At 43.5% G+C, this 19,586-nt stretch overlaps 1 protein-coding gene across 1 annotated transcript in view; it reads right to left on the bottom strand.

The window, feature by feature from the left end:
• Positions 1–656: 656 nt before the first annotated feature.
• The window catches only part of slco3a1b (solute carrier organic anion transporter family member 3A1b), a 19,042-nt gene continuing 112 nt past the window's right edge, over positions 657–19,586 (bottom strand). The window contains exons 1-10 of the mRNA XM_042060838.1: positions 18,862–19,586; positions 17,178–17,637; positions 11,732–11,830; positions 10,359–10,616; positions 9,815–9,979; positions 7,916–8,114; positions 7,183–7,318; positions 6,616–6,788; positions 5,486–5,550; positions 657–5,112 (exon numbers count right to left, since the gene is read on the bottom strand). The exon at positions 18,862–19,586 is cut by the window's right edge and continues 112 nt beyond it. Of these exons, the coding sequence (XP_041916772.1) occupies positions 4,736–5,112; positions 5,486–5,550; positions 6,616–6,788; positions 7,183–7,318; positions 7,916–8,114; positions 9,815–9,979; positions 10,359–10,616; positions 11,732–11,830; positions 17,178–17,637; positions 18,862–19,017 (2,088 nt within the window). The 5' untranslated portion in view covers positions 19,018–19,586 and the 3' untranslated portion in view covers positions 657–4,735. The remainder of the gene's footprint in view (positions 5,113–5,485; positions 5,551–6,615; positions 6,789–7,182; positions 7,319–7,915; positions 8,115–9,814; positions 9,980–10,358; positions 10,617–11,731; positions 11,831–17,177; positions 17,638–18,861) is intronic.

The following is a 19,586-nucleotide window of genomic DNA, read 5'->3' as shown; positions in this document are numbered from 1 at the left end:
AACAGGTGGTTGGTATGTATGTGGTGAGTGACTAAGCGTATAGCTCTAGTTGACCTTAAGAGAGGGAAATGTCCTCTTTTGATTGTACAGTAGTTTTGTTGGACTTTCTTTTACTTCTGAATTCTATTTCTCAACTTGATTTCTATTTCTTTTTTCTACTTGAACCATTGCTCACCAATGAGAAGAATTTATTGTCAAGACAATAAACTAAATCCTTTGTAAAAAAAAAAAATATCTATGTATTTTTTTGTTTTGACCAGTTCAAGAAATGTATGCCGGTTGAGTTCCACCAGAATGGTACTTGTTACGTGTTGTTGGCCTTCAAGCTGCGATGCAGAGCTGAGCATAGCATTCCTAGTCACTTAGCAATCGCAACCACAATTAGGCACTCGCGTACTCAAACAGCCCCAGTTACACGGCAGTCATCCCAGGAGTCGTCTTGGGCATTCAACCGCACCGCAGCTTTCCGAACCACTCAAAAGCACTTCCATCCTCGCTTACAGCAGTGTTTACAACACAGCAACATGAACAAAGAGTTTGTAAAAACAATACACCCTGAATGAGACCTGCTGCCATAAAGGAGACAGAGAGGGGGGGAGCAAGGCAGTCCACTTTAAACCTTTCGATGTGTTACTGGTCACAGAGACAACACTGTGTTGTAAAAATCAAAAATAGCATTTATTGTCTTTACAATACACATACAATCATGTAATACATTGTTATGTACACAATGTCATGTGTAACACAGACATATAGTTGATTTCTCTTGGGGGAGGGGAAAGCCAGTGGAGGAGCCATGGACTAGATCAGTTCACAGCTTGGAATTCATTAATGTATGGATTGGCCTTATATGGGCGCGCGTCCAGTTGTCCTCCCTTCGAAATCCAACCAAAAAGTTTAATGTCGTTTTGACCTGCTCTGTTTGAAGTGGTGGATCAGGGACTTGACACACTCCAGCTCATCATGGAAACTCTGTAGTCCAATCAGAGAAGAGATGAGCCAAAAAAAAAGGGGGGGGGGGGGGGGTGATCTGAATCATGACTGTCCTTCAGAGGCGTCAAAGTACAAAGAGTTCTCTAGATGGACGAGTGGCTTACCACAGAAACACACTGTTGGTTTTTGGCTTTACACGTGCTAAGGCCTGAAAGACAAGAGCAGGAACTCAACGGCACACAACACAAGGGCTTGACCACTTGTATAGGGTGTATCTATGCGTGTGTAAGTATGTCTGTCTTGTCAAGAAACAGAAGGGATAAGCAGACTAATATCATAATGCCTCATTGGTGTGTGTGTGTGTGTGTGTGTTTGAGCACAAGAAGCTGTAAAATGGTTGTGTGTGTGTGTTTTACAGTAGAAATATGTAGATGCAGTAATACAGTATGCTCTCTCTGTGTTCGTGTGTGTGTTGTGTTTGTGTTTTCTAAATGTGTAGAAGCAGTAAGACAGTCTGCTCTTTGTGTGTGTGTGTGTGTGTGTGCGTGTGTGCGCACGCATACGTTATGTTTCATGTAAGGGCTGTTTCACCCAGTAGGAGCAGCTCGGCTTTCCTGCAGGAGCGGCGAACAGACACAGCAGCGCTTTAGATTGCACATGATCAACAATACAGGCACAGGATGGGAGTCCGGACCACACACACACACACACACACACGCACGCACGCACACAGACACACACTCATTAGTACACTACTCCTACCAGACGAGAGTGGAATAGACACTAATGCTCACCTGCAAAAAAAAGCCACAGCTTCGCTATTTACTACATTCTAAATAGAATAGAATTATTAGCCATCACTATGTACAGTACTGATATCTGAGGGTATCACAAAAGTCTACATAACAATTAAATATATCATCTTATATATGTACACAAATCCAGCATTGTAAAAACCATGTCCTCGTGGGGAGAACTTTCTAGAACACTTAAATGAAGTCACTTTGGCACTTTCATGGCATGGTAATATTTACACAGACAGCAAAGTACAAATTATGACATCAGTCCAATTAGTCAGGGGGCATACAGAAAGCCGCCTGTTGCCCCGTAGGCTGGATCCGAGTTGGCGCTGGCTAGCTCCAGCGGTGCTGGCCACATGTATTTAACAGCGTTCTACAGAAAACTACTGGATTAGAAATAAAATATACCATTATATCTGATTTGGCAGCATTAACAAGCAAATTCAAGCAAGAACAGCATTTTCTTTTCAGGCAGGTAACCAAGCAAACATGCCTTCTCAGCCACAAACTACTCCCCCCTAAACTCTGGCTCTGCACCATGCTAAACCACCATTGAGTTCCACTCTAAAACCCACGTTCAGTACCCTTTAGAAAACAAACAAAATAGCCTCTGCGTCAGTATTACATCATACTAAACAACAGATCCACAATAAACTAACTAAGCTTATGCTCAGTAGGCCTACAATATTATACCCCAATTCACTTCAATAAAAACAAAGCATCTTGGATACCAAACTCCAGCTGAGGACCATGTTAAACTCTTTCTCTGGGAACAGTCACATGCTCTTTATGGGATTCACGGTAAGTGAGGGAGGAAAATTATTAATCTGTCAACAACATCAGTCTCAAAACACAGGGAACCAGGGTTGAACTCAAGAAGTAAGAGGGATGATGGACATTTCTCTCCATGTGAATATGGTCAAAGGAACAACAAAAGGAAGCATAAAACCCTCTTGCAGGAAAACTGTTCAGGTAAGACAACAGGTCCTGTACCACAAATGTCTCTACTAGGATTGTCTTGTCACTCCACTGTTTTATCAACTTTAAGATGTAGTCTGCAATTCAAATTCGAATTTTGCAGTAGGTTGTTCACATTCGTTTTCAATAGCCAATTAAATTTCACCCCTCTCCTATCATGCTCCTAAAGCACCATGTGATTGGCTGGGATTATTTAGGCCTCAGTCCAAGCCACTATGTTTCCCATTTACAGAGCCATGTCTGTACAAATGCAGGATGTTTTTAATGAAAACGCTCTACAGACAACTAGCCATAATTTGACAAAACATGTATGGGATAAGAATCACAGACTGCACCTTTAACCTACATGAATATTCTGTAAAATCTTAGACTCTAGGTAGAACCTGGCTGCCTGTCCAGTTACAGGTTGTGGCTATCAGTCTAATATTGTCTGTGAATTGTCTGTGCCTGCTGTCTTGAAGATTCTGGTCTCACCCTTTACTGTTATCAGATTTGTATCAGAAGTGATCCTTGCCTTGTGGTACCTCCTGATTCTGCACATAAACTTGAACACTGGGTAGAAGACAAAGTATTGGCAACATCTGGCTTTACAATGGGATTTGCCAGCTCTCCAGTGAATAATAACCATTCACGATGGGGACTTGATTTACAAACAGATTTTAGAATAATATAATGCCTGGGATGCAACAGATTTCTTTCTACATAATAAATATTTCTGCGTTACAGACCACAGATCAGCTGAGAACGTTCAGCTCTTGGGATGCAGGCTGGGATTTGAGAGGGATTCATCTGACCCTCAATCTCCACCGGGGGCACAACTCACCCTGAAACTACAGGGATCTCCAATAACAATCTCCATGACATACATCAATGTAGGCAACTATTTCTGTCACTCTACAGAACTACCATCATTTCACACAATCAAAAAAATGTACTGCATTGATTTACAAAGTAAATAAAAAACAAGCTTATTTCAGCATGAGTAAAAAGATCACAAATGACCTGAAAATCAGTAAATATGACTAATCAAAATTCATTTCAGAGCAGAATCTATCAATAGTACAAACCCTGTGTACTGCTACTACTCAGAATTATATTAAAATACTCCTGACAATACTCCCAATAATACTCTCCGTATTCAAGTAAGTAAAGGGATAAGCTGTAACTCTCCAAAAACATTCATACACTCATGAAAAAATAATTTATACACAAATAAATAATTAACATTGTTTTGGAAAGATGCATACAAAGTTTTTTTTGTTTCTGTTCCTTTTTGGCCTAACAGACTTCAATTTCCTTGGCGAGATGACACCCCTCTGATGTTTTGGGAAGGAGGAGCAGAAAAGGAACTGTTAACCCTTCCAAACCGTGGGAAACTAAGACAGGGAGAATGTAGAAGAGAATGAACTGGATACAGGGATTTTTCCCACAGGGAGGCAATTTTGAAGTGTGAAGTCAATTTTGAACGTTTCTGATGTTAGTCAATTGTGTTTCAGATGCTTCACTTTTCAAGGGAGAAACATCAATGTCATTACTTGAAAAGAGTATTAAAACCAGCATGCTGAATATATAAGCACAGCCTTCTCTCTTCCGAGTACCATGGATTAATGTTATTTTAGTGTATTCTAAGTGGCCAGTCACTCATTTCTGGGTATTATTAGCCTTTTGTAGAAGCAGCCAATCATCATTCTTTTCATGCCAGGAGCCTTGCTCTGCACAATAAAGAGGGGGGTGGGGTGGAGATGAATGAGTGTGAAGGGGAGAAAGGCTGTGTAAAGGGGCTATGGTGTCTCCTCTCTCTTTGTCTCCTGATCTCACCTGTCCTCTGCTCCTCCTTCCTCGTCCCTCCTGTGCTCTCCTTCTGATCTCTCCATTCCCTGCATCTCCTGCGTTCCTCACTGCTATTCCTTCTTCTTCCCATCTCCTCCCCGCCCAGTCTCTCTCTCTCTCTCTTGTCTACGTTGTTTCCTTCCTCTCTTCTCCTCCTCTCTTCTCCTCCTCTCTTCTCCTCTTTCTTCTCCTCTCTAGATGACAGACTCCATGTTGTCGTTCCAGTCCTGGTCCTCCAAGTTGTAGATGAACTTGGTGCGGTTGACGGGGTTCTGCGTGATCTCCTTGCCCAGGTTGTCGAGCGTGACGTTGGAGGCGAACAGCTGGCTGGGCGTGAGGTAGCCCTCGTTGTTGCGGATGTAGCGGTCGTAGTGGCGGCGCAGGCAGAGCCAGGTGATGGTGTAGAGGACAAAGGCGCTGGCCTTGAGCGCGATGGCGATGCTGACGTACAGGTGGCGGTAGGTGACGTTGTCGTAGAGCAGGCAGGCGCCGCGCATCCCGCACGCGTGGCTCCACAGCAGGCAGGTGGAGTCGATCCCGATGCCAAAGATCAGAGGTGGAGGGATGAAACCTGGGAAGAGGTGGAGTTGAGGTGGAGGTGAGAAGGGATTAGAGGATAAAAGAAGAGGTGTGGGGGCAGGGGGATGAGAGGAGAGGAAAAAAGAAGGAGAAAAAGAGAGGAAATTGCATGAGATGAGAGGAAATTTCATGAGAATAAAAAAGTGTAACAAGTAGAGAAGCGAGGAGAGTGGAGTAGTGTGGAGAGGAGTGTGAAGGGTAGGTAGAGAGAAGAGTAAATACAAGCAGGATAGATAGAGTAGAGAAAAGAGGAGAGGAGAAGAATAGGTCATACTTCCAAACTGCATTTATAAATCTGCAACACAAAAACATGTGATGTCATCAGACACACAGAACATAACAGAGATGCATATCAAATGACTTACCAAGTAGCCGTAGCAACAAGAACAGAACTCCAAGAGCGTAGGATTTCAGCTCTGGGCTCACAGTCCTAAGAGACATGAATAAATATAAACAAGCTGGTTGTGCCACTATGACACAATAGTTACAAACCACAAACTACATGTTAACTGCTAACAGTTACAGACTACCTGTGAACAGCATCCTACCTACATGGTATTGACAGCCACAGCTGTACTGTACATAATGTCATCACACATATTCACCTCACTGATGCACAGAGTCAGCAGTACCTGTTGAAGATGACTGGTGGGCTTCATGAGGACATCCTTAGCAGTGACTGACAGTGATGGACATATGGATGTCAGGGACACTACCTAATGAGGAAGACGATGATGAAGAGCTACACTGATGGACTGATAGCCATGACGGTGATAATACTTATCATGACAACGGCAATGATTCTGATGATGATGGTGATGGTTAGAATAAACATGATAGGTGGGTAGCTGGATGATTTGTGAAAACATTAGTGATGGCAAACGGCATGATAATGAAGACCACTGTGTACACAGTGGTGAGAAAGATGTAACTAATAGTAGTCTTGAAGGCAATGGCAGTGATTATACTGATGATGAAGATTATGATTACTGATGTGTGATGAGAAAGATACTGATAATAATGACGATGATGTTCACTATGGTGATAATGATGATGATGTTCAGTATAGTGATAATAATGATGATGATGTTCACTATGGTGATAACAATGATGTTGATGTTCACTATGGTGATAATAATGATGATGATGTTCAGTATAGTGATAATAATGATGATGATGTTCACTATGGTGATAACAATGATGTTGATGTTCACTATGGTGATAATAATGATTATGATGTTCACTATGGGGATAATAATGATGATGTTCACTATGGTGATAATAATGATGATGATGTTCACTATGGTGATAATAATGATGATGATGTTCACTATGGTGATAAAAGATGACGATGTTCACAATGGTGATAATAAAGATGAAGAAGACCAATAAAATGGTGATGAAAACAACAACATAAGTGACAATGACGATAATAACAGAGAAGAAGAAGAAGATGATGATGATGACAATATAAAGATGATGATGATGTTCATACCTGATAAGGATGATGACAGAGGGTGTCTGGGCCATGGCTCCAATCATGCTGCAGACACACACCACCGCCAGGAAGGTGAGGAATGCCCGCTGGCAACCTGCACTCTGGCACTTCCCCGGCAAAGCCGTGCCCACACTGTTGCCACGGGAGATGCACCTGCAGCCCATCAGGTCCTGAGAGACAGATGAGGGAAGATGCAGAGCGGCAGCCATCAGTGTGGGCGTGCAACTTGAATAATAATAATATATGTGATGTATTATATTGTGTGTGTTGGTGCGTTTGAGATAGGGTGTGGGTATCTGTATTTGATTGTATTGTACACAATGTATTCGAGTACATTTGTTCATGTATAAATGTCTGTGTTATGGATTGTGTGTTTGTGTATGTCTGGTTGTGTATGTTTGCTTGTGTGTGTGTGTGTGTGTGTTTGGGCTCACTGGTTTGGTCCAGCCAGCGAGGCATGCAGAGAGAGTGCGTGTGCGTGTGCGTGTGCGTGCTCACTGGTTTGGTCCAGCCAGCGAGGCATGCGGATAGAGAGTGTGTGTGTGTGTGTGTGTGTGGGCTCACTGGTTTGGTGCAGCCAGCAAGGCATGCGGAGAGGTAGGTGACTCCGTTGGATCCACACACTGGGCTGAGTGAGGTGGTGTAGCAGTCACAGCCACTTATGCACGCAGCGTCAGCCTTCTGCCATGTGCCCAGAGACCTACACACACACACACACACACACACACCGCACGCACACATCGCACGCACACACATAGATGTTTTAAGCTTTATGAACATCCACTGAGACAAGACAACCAGCCACAACTCCATAGTAGCCACAGACCTAAAACCCTGCAGACTCCTTCTAGGGCTTAACAGAAGGGATATGTGGCTGTGTGACCTTGGATGCATAGCAGATTCCTCAGAATAAAAATCAGCATGGCACACCTCAAATTATTCACCAGAAAACTTAGATCAGAACGCCACATGGCATGCATTTCTTCAAATACTTAGTGCCTGACAGACCAGGCACATCTAGGACAGCACATCTCTATCGACCACGTTGCCATGACATCTCTCTGGCATTCCAACTTCCTCCTTCCCTTTCTTGTGAGACTACTTTACGACTTTGGATCTCAGGCCAGGGCCGCATGTCATCTTTCTAGCCAAGATTCTGACACCCCCCCCCCCCCCCCCCAGATTGATAACTTCATTTGCCACCTCAGGTCACACGTCAACCTCTTCGTCAGAGGGCACAGCCTGTACTCGCGAACATTTGAGCTGGCAGCAGGATGAGGGGCTGATGATGACTCACTCGTTTCCGTAGGCAACGGTGACCCCGGCAATGGGCCCCGTGTCACAGCCCAGAAACAGGAAGGACACGTAGCAGGCGGTAGAGACCACGTTGACCATCATGGCTAGTCGGATGGCCCCCAGCGCTGACAGGTCTAGGCGCTTCACCAGCAGACCCCCAAGGAAGATGCCAAGGCACGCGCACGGGATGGCTGTCATGCCTGCGCCCCAGACAGACAAACAAACAAATGCAAATTAATCAAAAATACTTGCAAAGACAGGATGAATAAAAATAACATTTCCAGAAGCAAAGTTCTCAAGCTCTCTGACAGGACAACAGCAAACTAATAAATAAACACAAATAAAAGCACAAATAAATAAACACAGATAAAAGCAACCTTGTTTCTGGGCAAACAAATAAATAAACACAGATAAAAGCAACCTTGTTTCTGAAGCCCAGAACAGGTATTTGTTTTGATGCCTGCTCTGTAGGGCCATGACAAGCCTGTACTAAAGAGCTGTCTACACACACACACACACACATGTCACTGTCACACCTGCAACAGGGACAAACAAGCAACAAAAAAACAAACGTGCTTACTTAAAGCTCAATATCCACACACACACACAAGACGGCTGCTACAGACAAGATATAAGCACAAAGGTAAACTTGCTAGAGCACAACATCCTTCCCCCATACATAAAGTAGCTGGCATGGATGTGTCACAAAACATTCATAAACAAACATGAAAAGCAAATGCATTTTATGAAGCTTGGTGCCCCAACAGTAGTGTTACGGGTCTATGGGATAAATCTAACAGGCATAAGATCCTCATCCACTGCTGAGCTAGATAATGTGGGTCAAGTGCACGTGTGTCATGTGTTTGTGTGTGTGAGAGAGAGGAAAAACAAGAGGAGTGTGTGCATGCAATATCTGGTTGTCTCAGTGGATGTTCATAAAGTGGAAAACATCTATGTGTGTGTGTGTGTGTTTGTTTGTTGTTAGTGGTTAGATGGTAGAAATCTGAGGAAAGTAGGGCTGTCAATCGATTAAATTCGATGTAATTAAATCTAATTAATTACATACTCTGTAATTAATTAATCTAAATTAATCGCATATATAATTTTTGCTGTGAAAGTATTTTAAATATTTAAATTCAAATGAATCATTGAATGATCAGCATTAGTGACATTAAAGTTGAAAACCTCTTTTATTATTATTTTCACTGTTCAAATAATGGCCATAATAATCTATGATATGACCTAATATGCTGAGGAAATAAATTCAAAAGTGCTTCGGGAAGAAGTTTTTTTTCACATACAAGGCATTTCAGGCCACAGATATAACCTAGGGGACACAATGAAAATAAATTAACACTCCCCTCAATGTTAATACTTATTTCTTTGCATTGATGTGCGACTATAGAGTTGATGAATTCCGGTAATATGCAAATTCCTTGCTGCAGACATTGCAAAGGACTTTATTTTCCAAACTTTATTTTTATCAACACCATCAGGCCGTTTTTTAAAAGTAAATGTTCCAATCAATGATCCAGGCAGCACGTTTTCTTCTCTCTCCTTCATTTTACAGTCTAATTTTTACTGACTAGAACGGCTCGGGGTCAAAGGTCATTCGGAATCGATTAATCTGCACTAATTTTTTTAATCAGTTATTTTTTCTCAAATTAATTAATCGAAATTAATCAGTTATTTTGACAGCCCTAGAGGAAACATAAAGATTTAATTCTTCAAATGCTAGGATAGGACATTAACCCCAACACCTGAAAACTCATGTGACTCCCTCCAAATGCAAGACATTATTGATGACAGGGCCATGCCTGGTGCATACTGTGTATAATCATAATTTTTCTTGTTTCCAGTATTCAGAGATGTCCCACCCACAGAGCCCCTCACAGCTTACCCAGTAGCTGATTGGCTGACGAGGTTGTCAGGTTGAACTGCTGTTCCAGGTACTTCCCTAGAAAGGCGGCGAATCCTGCTACCACGGCGATCTCCATGCACGCAGCCAGAATCACACACGTGAACACAGGGTTGGACAACAGGTGCTTTGTCACCTTGGGGATGACTGAAATAAGACAGAGAACGAGATGAGAGAAAGATTAAGGTCTTGTTAATGGAAACTGAGTAAGACCAAAGATCTGGTACTAGTTTAAGTGTAATTAGAAGATAAATGTAGTAAATGGTTAAATATCTGAGCTATGACATGCTGCAAAATCAGTCAGCTCACACTAACTGTGATTCATAGTTGTGAGTTATTCAGTTAGTAAGTGAGTAAAACTGACATGTAAAGCAAATTGGGACTGGGATCTAACTGAGAATGTATTGGTATCAGGACTAGAGGTAGACTGGGATCTAAGCTGTATCACTCTTTGTAGCCAATTATCCTAATGCACTAGCCTTTAGCGTAGCATTGTTTTGTAGCATGTCCCATGACGGTCGCTCACTTTGCAGGTGCTGGCAGCAGGTGAGGCCGCTGTTGAGGTTGAGGTCGTGGGCGGCGTGCCCCTCGTACTCCTGCGCCAGCTCAGCGGGCAGCATGGCCTGCTGGCTCTCGCTGCCGCTGCTCTCCGGGCCCTCGATTAGCGACTGCGGGAAGCCGAACATGAAGAGCGATGAGAGGAAGAGGAAGAAGCCGCAGAGGATAAAGCCGCCCCACCAGGCGCCAATCCATCGTGGGTCATCGGGCGTGATTTCCACCTCTCCTGCACACAGAGAGCAAAGCCACACGTGAGTGGAGAGCGGATACCTGGAGCACAGGTGAGATAGGCCTAATGTACCTGGATCACAGGTGAGATAGGCCTGATGTACCTGGAGCACAGGTGAGACAGGCCTGGAGCACTATCCTATCATTCGGATACCTGTAGCACAGGTGAGGTAGGCCTGATGCACTATCCTATCATTTGGATCCTCAGATTTCCTTAGAAGTCCGGATTCCTCTGGGGTGAAAGGGATAGCTACAGCCATAAGGCTGGTATTAAAACCCAAAGATTCTTCCCGCTTCAGACCAGGGTGTTCTTGGCAGAAGTGAGGTGTAGGAGTTTGTTGCATGGCAGAATTCTGAATTCATAATAACTACTCAAAGAACCCTAACAAAATGAGAATTATTTTTTTCAAACCCTACAGTCACTGTGTTGTACGTGTGCATAATTTCATAGTTCGTAAATTAATCAAGGAGGTGGTTTAGTAATTCAGTGATTTACTGGTATCTGTAATAGACTAACTTTTCATTTAAAAACTGAATTTTATGTTTACTTCCTGTTGGAAGACAAACTGCCCGTTTGAGTAACAACAATTGTATTCACTATCAAGGCCTGCTGGGTCATTAATGGTGTTTGAGCTGAATAAAACTGTAATTAAATTGTACAGGGTGGAGGGGTGGAGCACCAACTCTCCACTGTGGGCTCCTGGGTGCAATATCCCTGAGCACTTGCTCTGCTAAAGTTATGCCCTGAATTTACTGTTAGTCAGCACTTGGAAAAAACTGTTCAGGAATTAATCCACTGACATAACAGTTGATACTATGGGAAAACATTTTCCTGAACACTTTTGTCTTCTGCCTTCGAGTGGATACTGTGATCTCTGGTACGTGAAGGTGGCACACTTAGATTTTTGCTACCCCAGAGCTAACTTGCAATGCAATTTGCCATAGGTAGTTAGCTTCAATTAACAACCGGATCTCCTTATATGGGCAAAGATGGCCGTTTTGGTTCTTTTTTGTAGGCGAACTTCAGAGGTCTATTCACTGTGCCTGCTGAGGTGACCTTTATTTGATAGTTCAGATGTGGAGGGTTTCGTGATTAACATAATGCCCACTCACTGGCATCTATGAAGACGGCGTCCACGTAGAACTTCGTACAGAAGGAGCCGAGGATGAACCCACACGCAGGGCCAAACACCAGCGTGGAAAACAGGATACCTGTAACAAACACACACACAGGACACACACACACACAGAGAACACACACACACACACACACACACACACACACACACACACACACACACACACACACACACAATGGTGGTTAAATGGTTAATAATGGTTATAATATAATATTGAAATTACTGTAGAAGGAATATTTGTCAGGTTTACCACGCAAATATTTCATCCAAATAAACATATCATGTTGTCTGTAAAGGCATTATGGTATGTCATGTGCTTGCTCTGCTCTATCTGAATCAAGTAATTCACAAGGTGAGCTACACATAGCTAGTCTGGCCAAGAGGCAACTGAAGCCCATTTCCAATGTTCCTAAAACATGGGCATGCAAATACAATCGCTAATCTGGCATGGACGTGTATTTCTTTGTAATTGTGTAAACAACTGCATTTAAAACGTTTGTTTACAAGATTTCTACATGTTTGAAACGATTTTTCTAAAACTCTACACACATTTTCACACCTAGACACAGATAAGGATTGTGAGGTTACTTCCTTGTCATTACAAAGCCCCGGATTGCCAATGACCACACTAACGAACGAATTGGATAACCACATCCACCAGGTGTGGAAGCACACATGTGCTAATTTGAAAACGCAGCACTCAGGTGTACTATAAAAGGCAGCAGCTTTTACAGTAGTTTTTTTAATCAAAGTGTATGTACTTTTAATAAAAAAGTAATTTGTATTTGTCTACAGATTTTATTTGATTCTTTGATTTCATTGTTGGTTGATTATTGTAACTGATTATGGTGAGAAATACTGTATTGAAATAAATACTTGAAATATTCAGGCTGCAGCATCAGTGTTGTGCAGTGCTTGGTAAGTTTATAGTAGGCCTATTTGTGTACATTCTCCCTATATCTCAAACTAATCATGAAGAATCTTGTGGGTTTGTCACTATTTTTTTTGTCATCTAAATTATCCCTTACATAACAATATCTGGCCAAAAATTTAGCATGCTATTTCCTAACATTAGTTTTTTTACAAATGTGTTTTCTATTTATCACAGCAGTGTGAAACTGGCTGCAATAGTGTCTGATCATTGAGGACTGTGTTAGTTAAATTAAAACTAATAGCATTTTCACAAATATGTGATATGTTTTGACTGAAGTGTGTCATTTTGCAAAAAATCTATGAATTATGCAAATTGAGTGTGGTGTTTGGATAATTGTGATTATATTTTGAAAAAAAGAACCCGGTTTTCAAAATTGTGTGTAAACAATTGAAAAAAACTGTAATATCACTGCTAGTTACGCCCCTGCTGGAAGTCGTAGGTCAATTAACCTTTTCCAGACCCACTCCCAATTGTACAATTGAAAAGGTCTGGGTGTTCCCAGGCTATGTTTTTTTCTAATCAGTGATAAATTAATGATGTGTGTATGTGAGTGTGTGTTTCCCTCCAAACATGGTATAAAAAATAGGCCAGTCTTGCATTCTCTCTCTTCTCTCTCTCTCTCTCTCTAACTCTCTTTTCTCTAAAGCTAAAGCTTAGCTAAAGCACAAACAGTGACTTTGTCCTGCAGTGTACATGTTATACATGATGTGTGTGTGTGTGTGTGTGTGTGTGTGTGTGTGTGTGTGTGTGTGTGTGTGTGTGTGTGTGTGCGTGTGTGTGTGTGTGTGTGTGTGAAGCATTTAATAATGGTTTCTGTCCAGTCCAAGGACACAGCAGGAAATACAAGAGCTTAATGTGTAGGACACAAACTGGTGCACTGTTGGATGGAAATCAAGTCCCTTAGAGGTCTATAATTAATAACATTCATTTTTCAAAAGAGCACCAATAGAGTAACATAAGCACTGGGATGAATATATTCATGCTTAAGTATATTGGATCATATGATTTTTAAGAGGCAGACAAATGATTCATGCTATATCTTGCATTCACAGGCTAAAATTGCGGTGAACTCAATCTTCTAAGGAGGGTTGGACAAACAAGCCTAAATGTGTATCTCTCCTCGCTTCTCTCTCTGTAATCCAATAGGTTACGATGCAGGAAGGACATAGTGCTAAATCTCAGATCTCCCACAAAATAACAGCCAGACACTCTTAAACATCCTGTTCATTCGGCTCTTTAGTCAAGACATCTGAGGTCAAAAACGCTCATCCTCTCACAGCAAAATGGTCCATATTTGAACTGTGAATTTGCATTCTAGGGATACACACACCAATGCATGAAGCATTAGTCTCATATCTCATTATCTTAATATTAGCCAATGTTGAAATTATAGCCCACAGCAGATAAACAGGTTGCAATATAAGAACAATACAATCCTCAATCAATACCGTCACTACAAGCCAAGCCATGTGAAAACACTTCAATACAAATATTGACCCTTAATAAGTAATTTTGTAAATCCCAAAAGATCAGAGATAACTAGAGGACCACTGGCGGAGCACAGTCCTCCCGGTCACATGACGCATGCCCTATTGGCCTCCAGGTCACATGACGCATGCCCTATTGGCCTCCAGGTCACATGACGCATGCCCTAATGGGCAACGTTGGGCCTCCAGGTCACATGACGCATGCCCTATTGGCCTCCAGGTCACATGACGCATGCCCTATTGGCCTCCCGGTCACATGACACATGCCCTATTGGCCTCCAGGTCACATGACGCATGCCCTATTGGCCTCCCGGTCACATGACGCATGCCCTATTGGGCAACTGTAGTGGAAGTAAAAGTAAATGTGTGGTTCTGCGTGTTCTTCAAGTGATTCGTATCCACTCCAAAATCTTGATCTTCCTTTCCATCAAGATTCATGAAAATTGGATTGGTATCTAACATAATCCTGATACAGATAGTAAGACAAATGAACCGCACTGAACAACATAACATAACATAACATTCTTGGTGGAGGTAATAAAACATAACTGAGAGTATCAATCTCAGTGTAAAGGCTAAGCATGTCTAAAGTATACTATATTTAAATTCACATAAAACTGACTTGGTGTGAAAGGTAACAGTAACTTACAGTACAACTGTAACCGCTTATATCAACCATATATATATGGTCTATATACACACACACACACACACACACACACAGTTATATCAACCATATGGCCTATATACACACACACACACACACACGCGCAGCTTTAACCTGTACTAATGTAAATTGGCTGGAGGCATATAGGAGCCCCATCCCAGCCGGAGGCTGAGCAGTGGTGCTGCAGGTCCTTGGGTAAAGTGATGAGTGGACACATCTGTGACTGCTGCTGCTGCTGCTGCTGCTGCTGCTGATGGAAGCTGGCCCTCCTAATGATTTATGATGAGGTTGTTTAGGATGAACGAGAGGTCACTCGCCTTTGAGTAGACCCGCACATACACCAATACACACCCACGCGAACACCAATCCCCCCCCCAAAGCCACATAGAAGTGTACACACACACACAGACACACGCACACACACACACACACACACACACACACACACACACGCGCACAGCTAAACCAACATGACCACACGCAAACCACACACTGTACCAAATGGCAGACTGCGCTCATATTAATGCTGTGTGTTTGTGTGGTCTGACGGTGGAGTCTGCTGTGAGTATGGCTCTGGACGTGTGTGATGAGATTGGAGGAGAACGGGAGATAATGGTGTCGCCGCAGCAACCAGGCTTCGACATCCAGGAAGCTCAGCACAGATCTTATCACATCCCTTTCTATCACACTCATTAAGGCACACGCACACACACACACACGCGTATACACACACACACACATATATACTACACACGCTTACTCACACGTACCTCATACACTGAGAGACACACACAGTTCTGTCTCATCCTTGTGTCTGTCCCACATACAGTACATACCGGTATACATACAGAATACACACACACACACACACACACACACACACACACACAGGCAAGCACACACACTGCTCACTATAACTAACTAAAACTATACATTCTTACACAAAGCCACATAGAAGTGTACACACACACACACACACACACACACACACACACACACACGCTCTCCTCCACATATATCTGCGTCCTCCTCTCCGGCCTTTCACCCTGTTCCTTCAGTGAGCACAGCCATGAAGAAGTTGACATTTCTAGAGAGGGAAACCCGGCCAGCCTGGAGACATACACATTCACATGGACCCTACACACTCTCACTCTCCTCACATGCCTTTAGAGAATTGTCCACACACACACACACAGAAACCCACATGCATGCATGCACTTATTCCGTTTCAGGATGGTTGTCTATATCAATTTGTATTCAAATGTACTGGGATTTCCCCCCCTGTTAAAGTCAAAGTTGAACATGTCTGTTTCCATATAAGAATGAGACTATAGACCGCACTTAAAATCTTAAATTCAAACTGATATAGTACTAAAACGAACATAATAGTTTGCTCCAGAAACTAGTTACAGTGTGTTTCTTTCCTTCAGAAAGACGTGGACAGGCAGAGTATGTGCCTGTCTGCCATCTCTTTTAACAGCAAGGGTTTTTGCAGAAGTTAACAACTGCTTACTGTCAGGACACAGTGTACAAAACTTCTTCCCAACCCTCTCTCACTCTCTCTCTCTCTCTCTCTCTCTCTCACACACACACACACACACACACACACACACACACTGTGCTTTTCAGTCCTCCTTTCTCCTGACTTTCCCCCAGGCCAACATGGATGCACAGTCCTACTGACCCATCAGTACTCACAGAGTCCTCAGCAATAAAAAAAAAAAAAAAACCTGCTCCTGCAGCCAAACAATGCATCCCTGCAACTCCTCTATCTATCTATCTATCTATCTGTCTATCTATCTATCTATCTATCTATCTGTCCGTCTATCTATCTGTCTATCTTTTCTTTCTTTTTCTTTTTCTTTTCCCTTTTCCATTTTCTCTGTCCTGATGTTCTACCTCTTCCTTGTTGTTCAGTCTGTCTATCTCTCTATCTATCTGTCTATCTTTTTCTATCCCCCTGTCATTTTACAGGTCTCTTCCTTTCCCCTTTCTTTCCCTTTCTCCCTCTCTCTCTTTAGTCAGGGTGGATTAAAATGGCACCAAGGCCCAGGGGGGATAGCCAAGCAGCCAGACCACATCAGGATCATCAATGCGTGCACACACACACACACATGCAGAGCATAGACACATGTAATGTGTATGCAAACCTATAATATATCTTGTTTTCTTTTTTGACACATCAGTTTTGTCACATTGGGGTACAAGTAGGTTCATCATATTACTGTAACACACACATACACACGCACACACACACATACACGTACACACACACACACACACACACACACATACACGTATACACACACACACACACACACACACTTTGTACCTATGTATAAAGACGAGTCCTCTCTCCTGACATGGTCATCGATGTAGGACACCCCAAGAGGCTGGACAGGCGTGGCTCCGATGCCCAGCAGCACCTGGGCCCCAATCAGCAGCAGGTACATCATGTTGGTGTTGGCCCTGTTGCCGCACAGGTTGCCCGGGTCCGTGGCTCCCGGTCGAGAGCTGTTGGCGCACACGTCCCTGCCCTCGCCGGCGGGCCGGAAGTCCCCGGTCTCGGGCTTGTACTGGTGCGTCAGGAACTCGGGGAGCGCCGAGAGCAGCGAGCCCAGCGCCATGACGATGCCGCCGCAGCCGATGAGGCGGGGCCGGTGGGCGCGCGCCCCAAAGTAGCTGACGAAGAGGATGAGGGCCAGGTTGCCCACCTCAAAGCTGCTGGCGATCACGCCCACGTCCGCAGTCTGCAGGTTAAAGCGGCGCTCCAAGGTGGTCAGTACACTCACCTGAGACCACCAGAGACAAGGGGGAGGGGGGCAGAGAGATGGACAGAGACACAGCAGAGAGAGAGATGGAGAGAGAAAATAAAGAGATGCAGAGGAATGAAAATGTAAAATGGACAGACAGGAGAGGAGAAGATGAGGAGAAGGTGAAAGACATGGAATGAGAAAGGTGAGTGGTGTGAGAAAGTACACAGGAAGAATGAAGAAGGGAGAAAACAGGGAGGAATAGAAGAGAGAGAAATAGAAACAGTTGAGAACAGTCAGAGAAACAGAAAAATTCCCCCTTTATCTGTAATGCACTCTTGCTGGTTACATTCACTATTCATGTGTGGAAAGAAGTGTTTCGTCTGATATATTATCTATTTTTGTTGCTGTCATGTTGTTTTGAATATTGTATCCATTGCAGACTCTTAGCCAGGTTGTTTGAAAAGGCATGATACTGTGTCGGACTGGTAAATGATTAATCTTGTTTCATCTTTTTCTAGACTAGAGGCCTCCTTTCATTGTCCACCACTGCTAATTCTCCTTGGAGAACGATGTGAGCTTGGGCCTGAATCGTCATCGTTGACTTCTCCGCAGCAACTCGACTGATTTGGATAACAATACATACGGTAAATAAATCAGGGCATCGTTTTTCGGATTCTGAAAATATGCGTTTAGAATGGGCAGCAGATCTAAGGTTATAGTTAAAGCAACAAGCACCGACCACCGCAGCCGGCAAGACTCTCCGGAGGCGACGAAAGGACCGTGAGAGAAATTTAAACCGGTGACGTGTGTCTAGCTGTACAGCTAAGCAAACAAACGCTCTCGTGATATTCCGGTTCATTTGCCTAGTGTGTAACGGTTACAAACACTGGGTTCAGAGCAGAGCAACCAAGGACACAAAACAACAAGCGGCGCCTTCTGTGCGTCAGGTGCAGGACAGGTCTATGGTAAACGCACGAGCCAGTGTGTGTATGATGATGTAACTGCAAATGCTGCCCTCATGTGAAGCATGTTATTGGCCGATCAAAGGGATCTGAAAAGTCAAGGTGAACCTTGCAGCCCCTGGAGACAATAGCCTCAGAATCGATTTACAGAATTAAAATAATGTGTACCACAAATGTATAATCCTATCTGAAGCCACGTGAGTCTAAAGTAACATTTACAATTTCTGGCCAACCACACATGTAATTGAAGATCTCACTATGGGTCAGGCTGGTAGGCTACCTCATGACCGTAACTCACCAGATATGCACCGACGGTACCCTGGGCCAGCATCAGCGCACATTCTGACACCAGGAAGATTTTGATGTTGGAGAAACATGAGGTCTTTTTCTGGCACTCGTCTGTCTCGATGTCTCCCGGGGACTCTTCGGCGCACATCGGGCTTTTCACCTGCATCCTGAGACAGCGGTAGCCTACTCTCGCTGGCTGCGGTTTGCAGCAGGAGACGGGATCAGTCCGGCCGGAAGGTGATCATTGAGATCTGAGAGCTAGGTTACAACACAAACCAAACGCAACGCGTATACAGCAACATGGATCAACCATCCGCAGGTGTTTATTTTAACCTCCGTAGCGTCCAAACAACCAATGCGACATCCAATAAAGGCAAGCGTGAATAATGAGCGTTCAGATGGTTTATTCGAGGTGATATATCCGGCAGCCTCGCCAGCCTCTAATATTAGCAGGCTCAGCTACGCATTTAAGGCAGAAAAATGGTAGATCCAAGGAGAAGCGCCAACAGAGGACGTGGATGTATCTGACCATCAGCAACAGTGACACTGACATTTCAAAAGACTTCCGCAGCGGTGCATTTTATCCTTCGATGTGGATCCTTCAGCGCACATAACAATAATCCGACAATTCTTATCGAGATTTCAGACGCGCTGTGGATACGTGGGCACCGGGAACCGTACCGACGCGGACCTTACTACCGAGTCGCGCAGCCTGCACCAAATACTGACCCCCCT

The sequence above is a fragment of the Alosa sapidissima genome, chromosome 14 (assembly GCF_018492685.1).
Source record: "Alosa sapidissima isolate fAloSap1 chromosome 14, fAloSap1.pri, whole genome shotgun sequence".
Lineage (NCBI taxonomy): Eukaryota > Metazoa > Chordata > Actinopteri > Clupeiformes > Clupeidae > Alosa > Alosa sapidissima.
The sequence above is the reverse complement of the archived record's forward strand: the minus strand, read 5'-3'. Positions and strand labels throughout refer to the sequence as shown.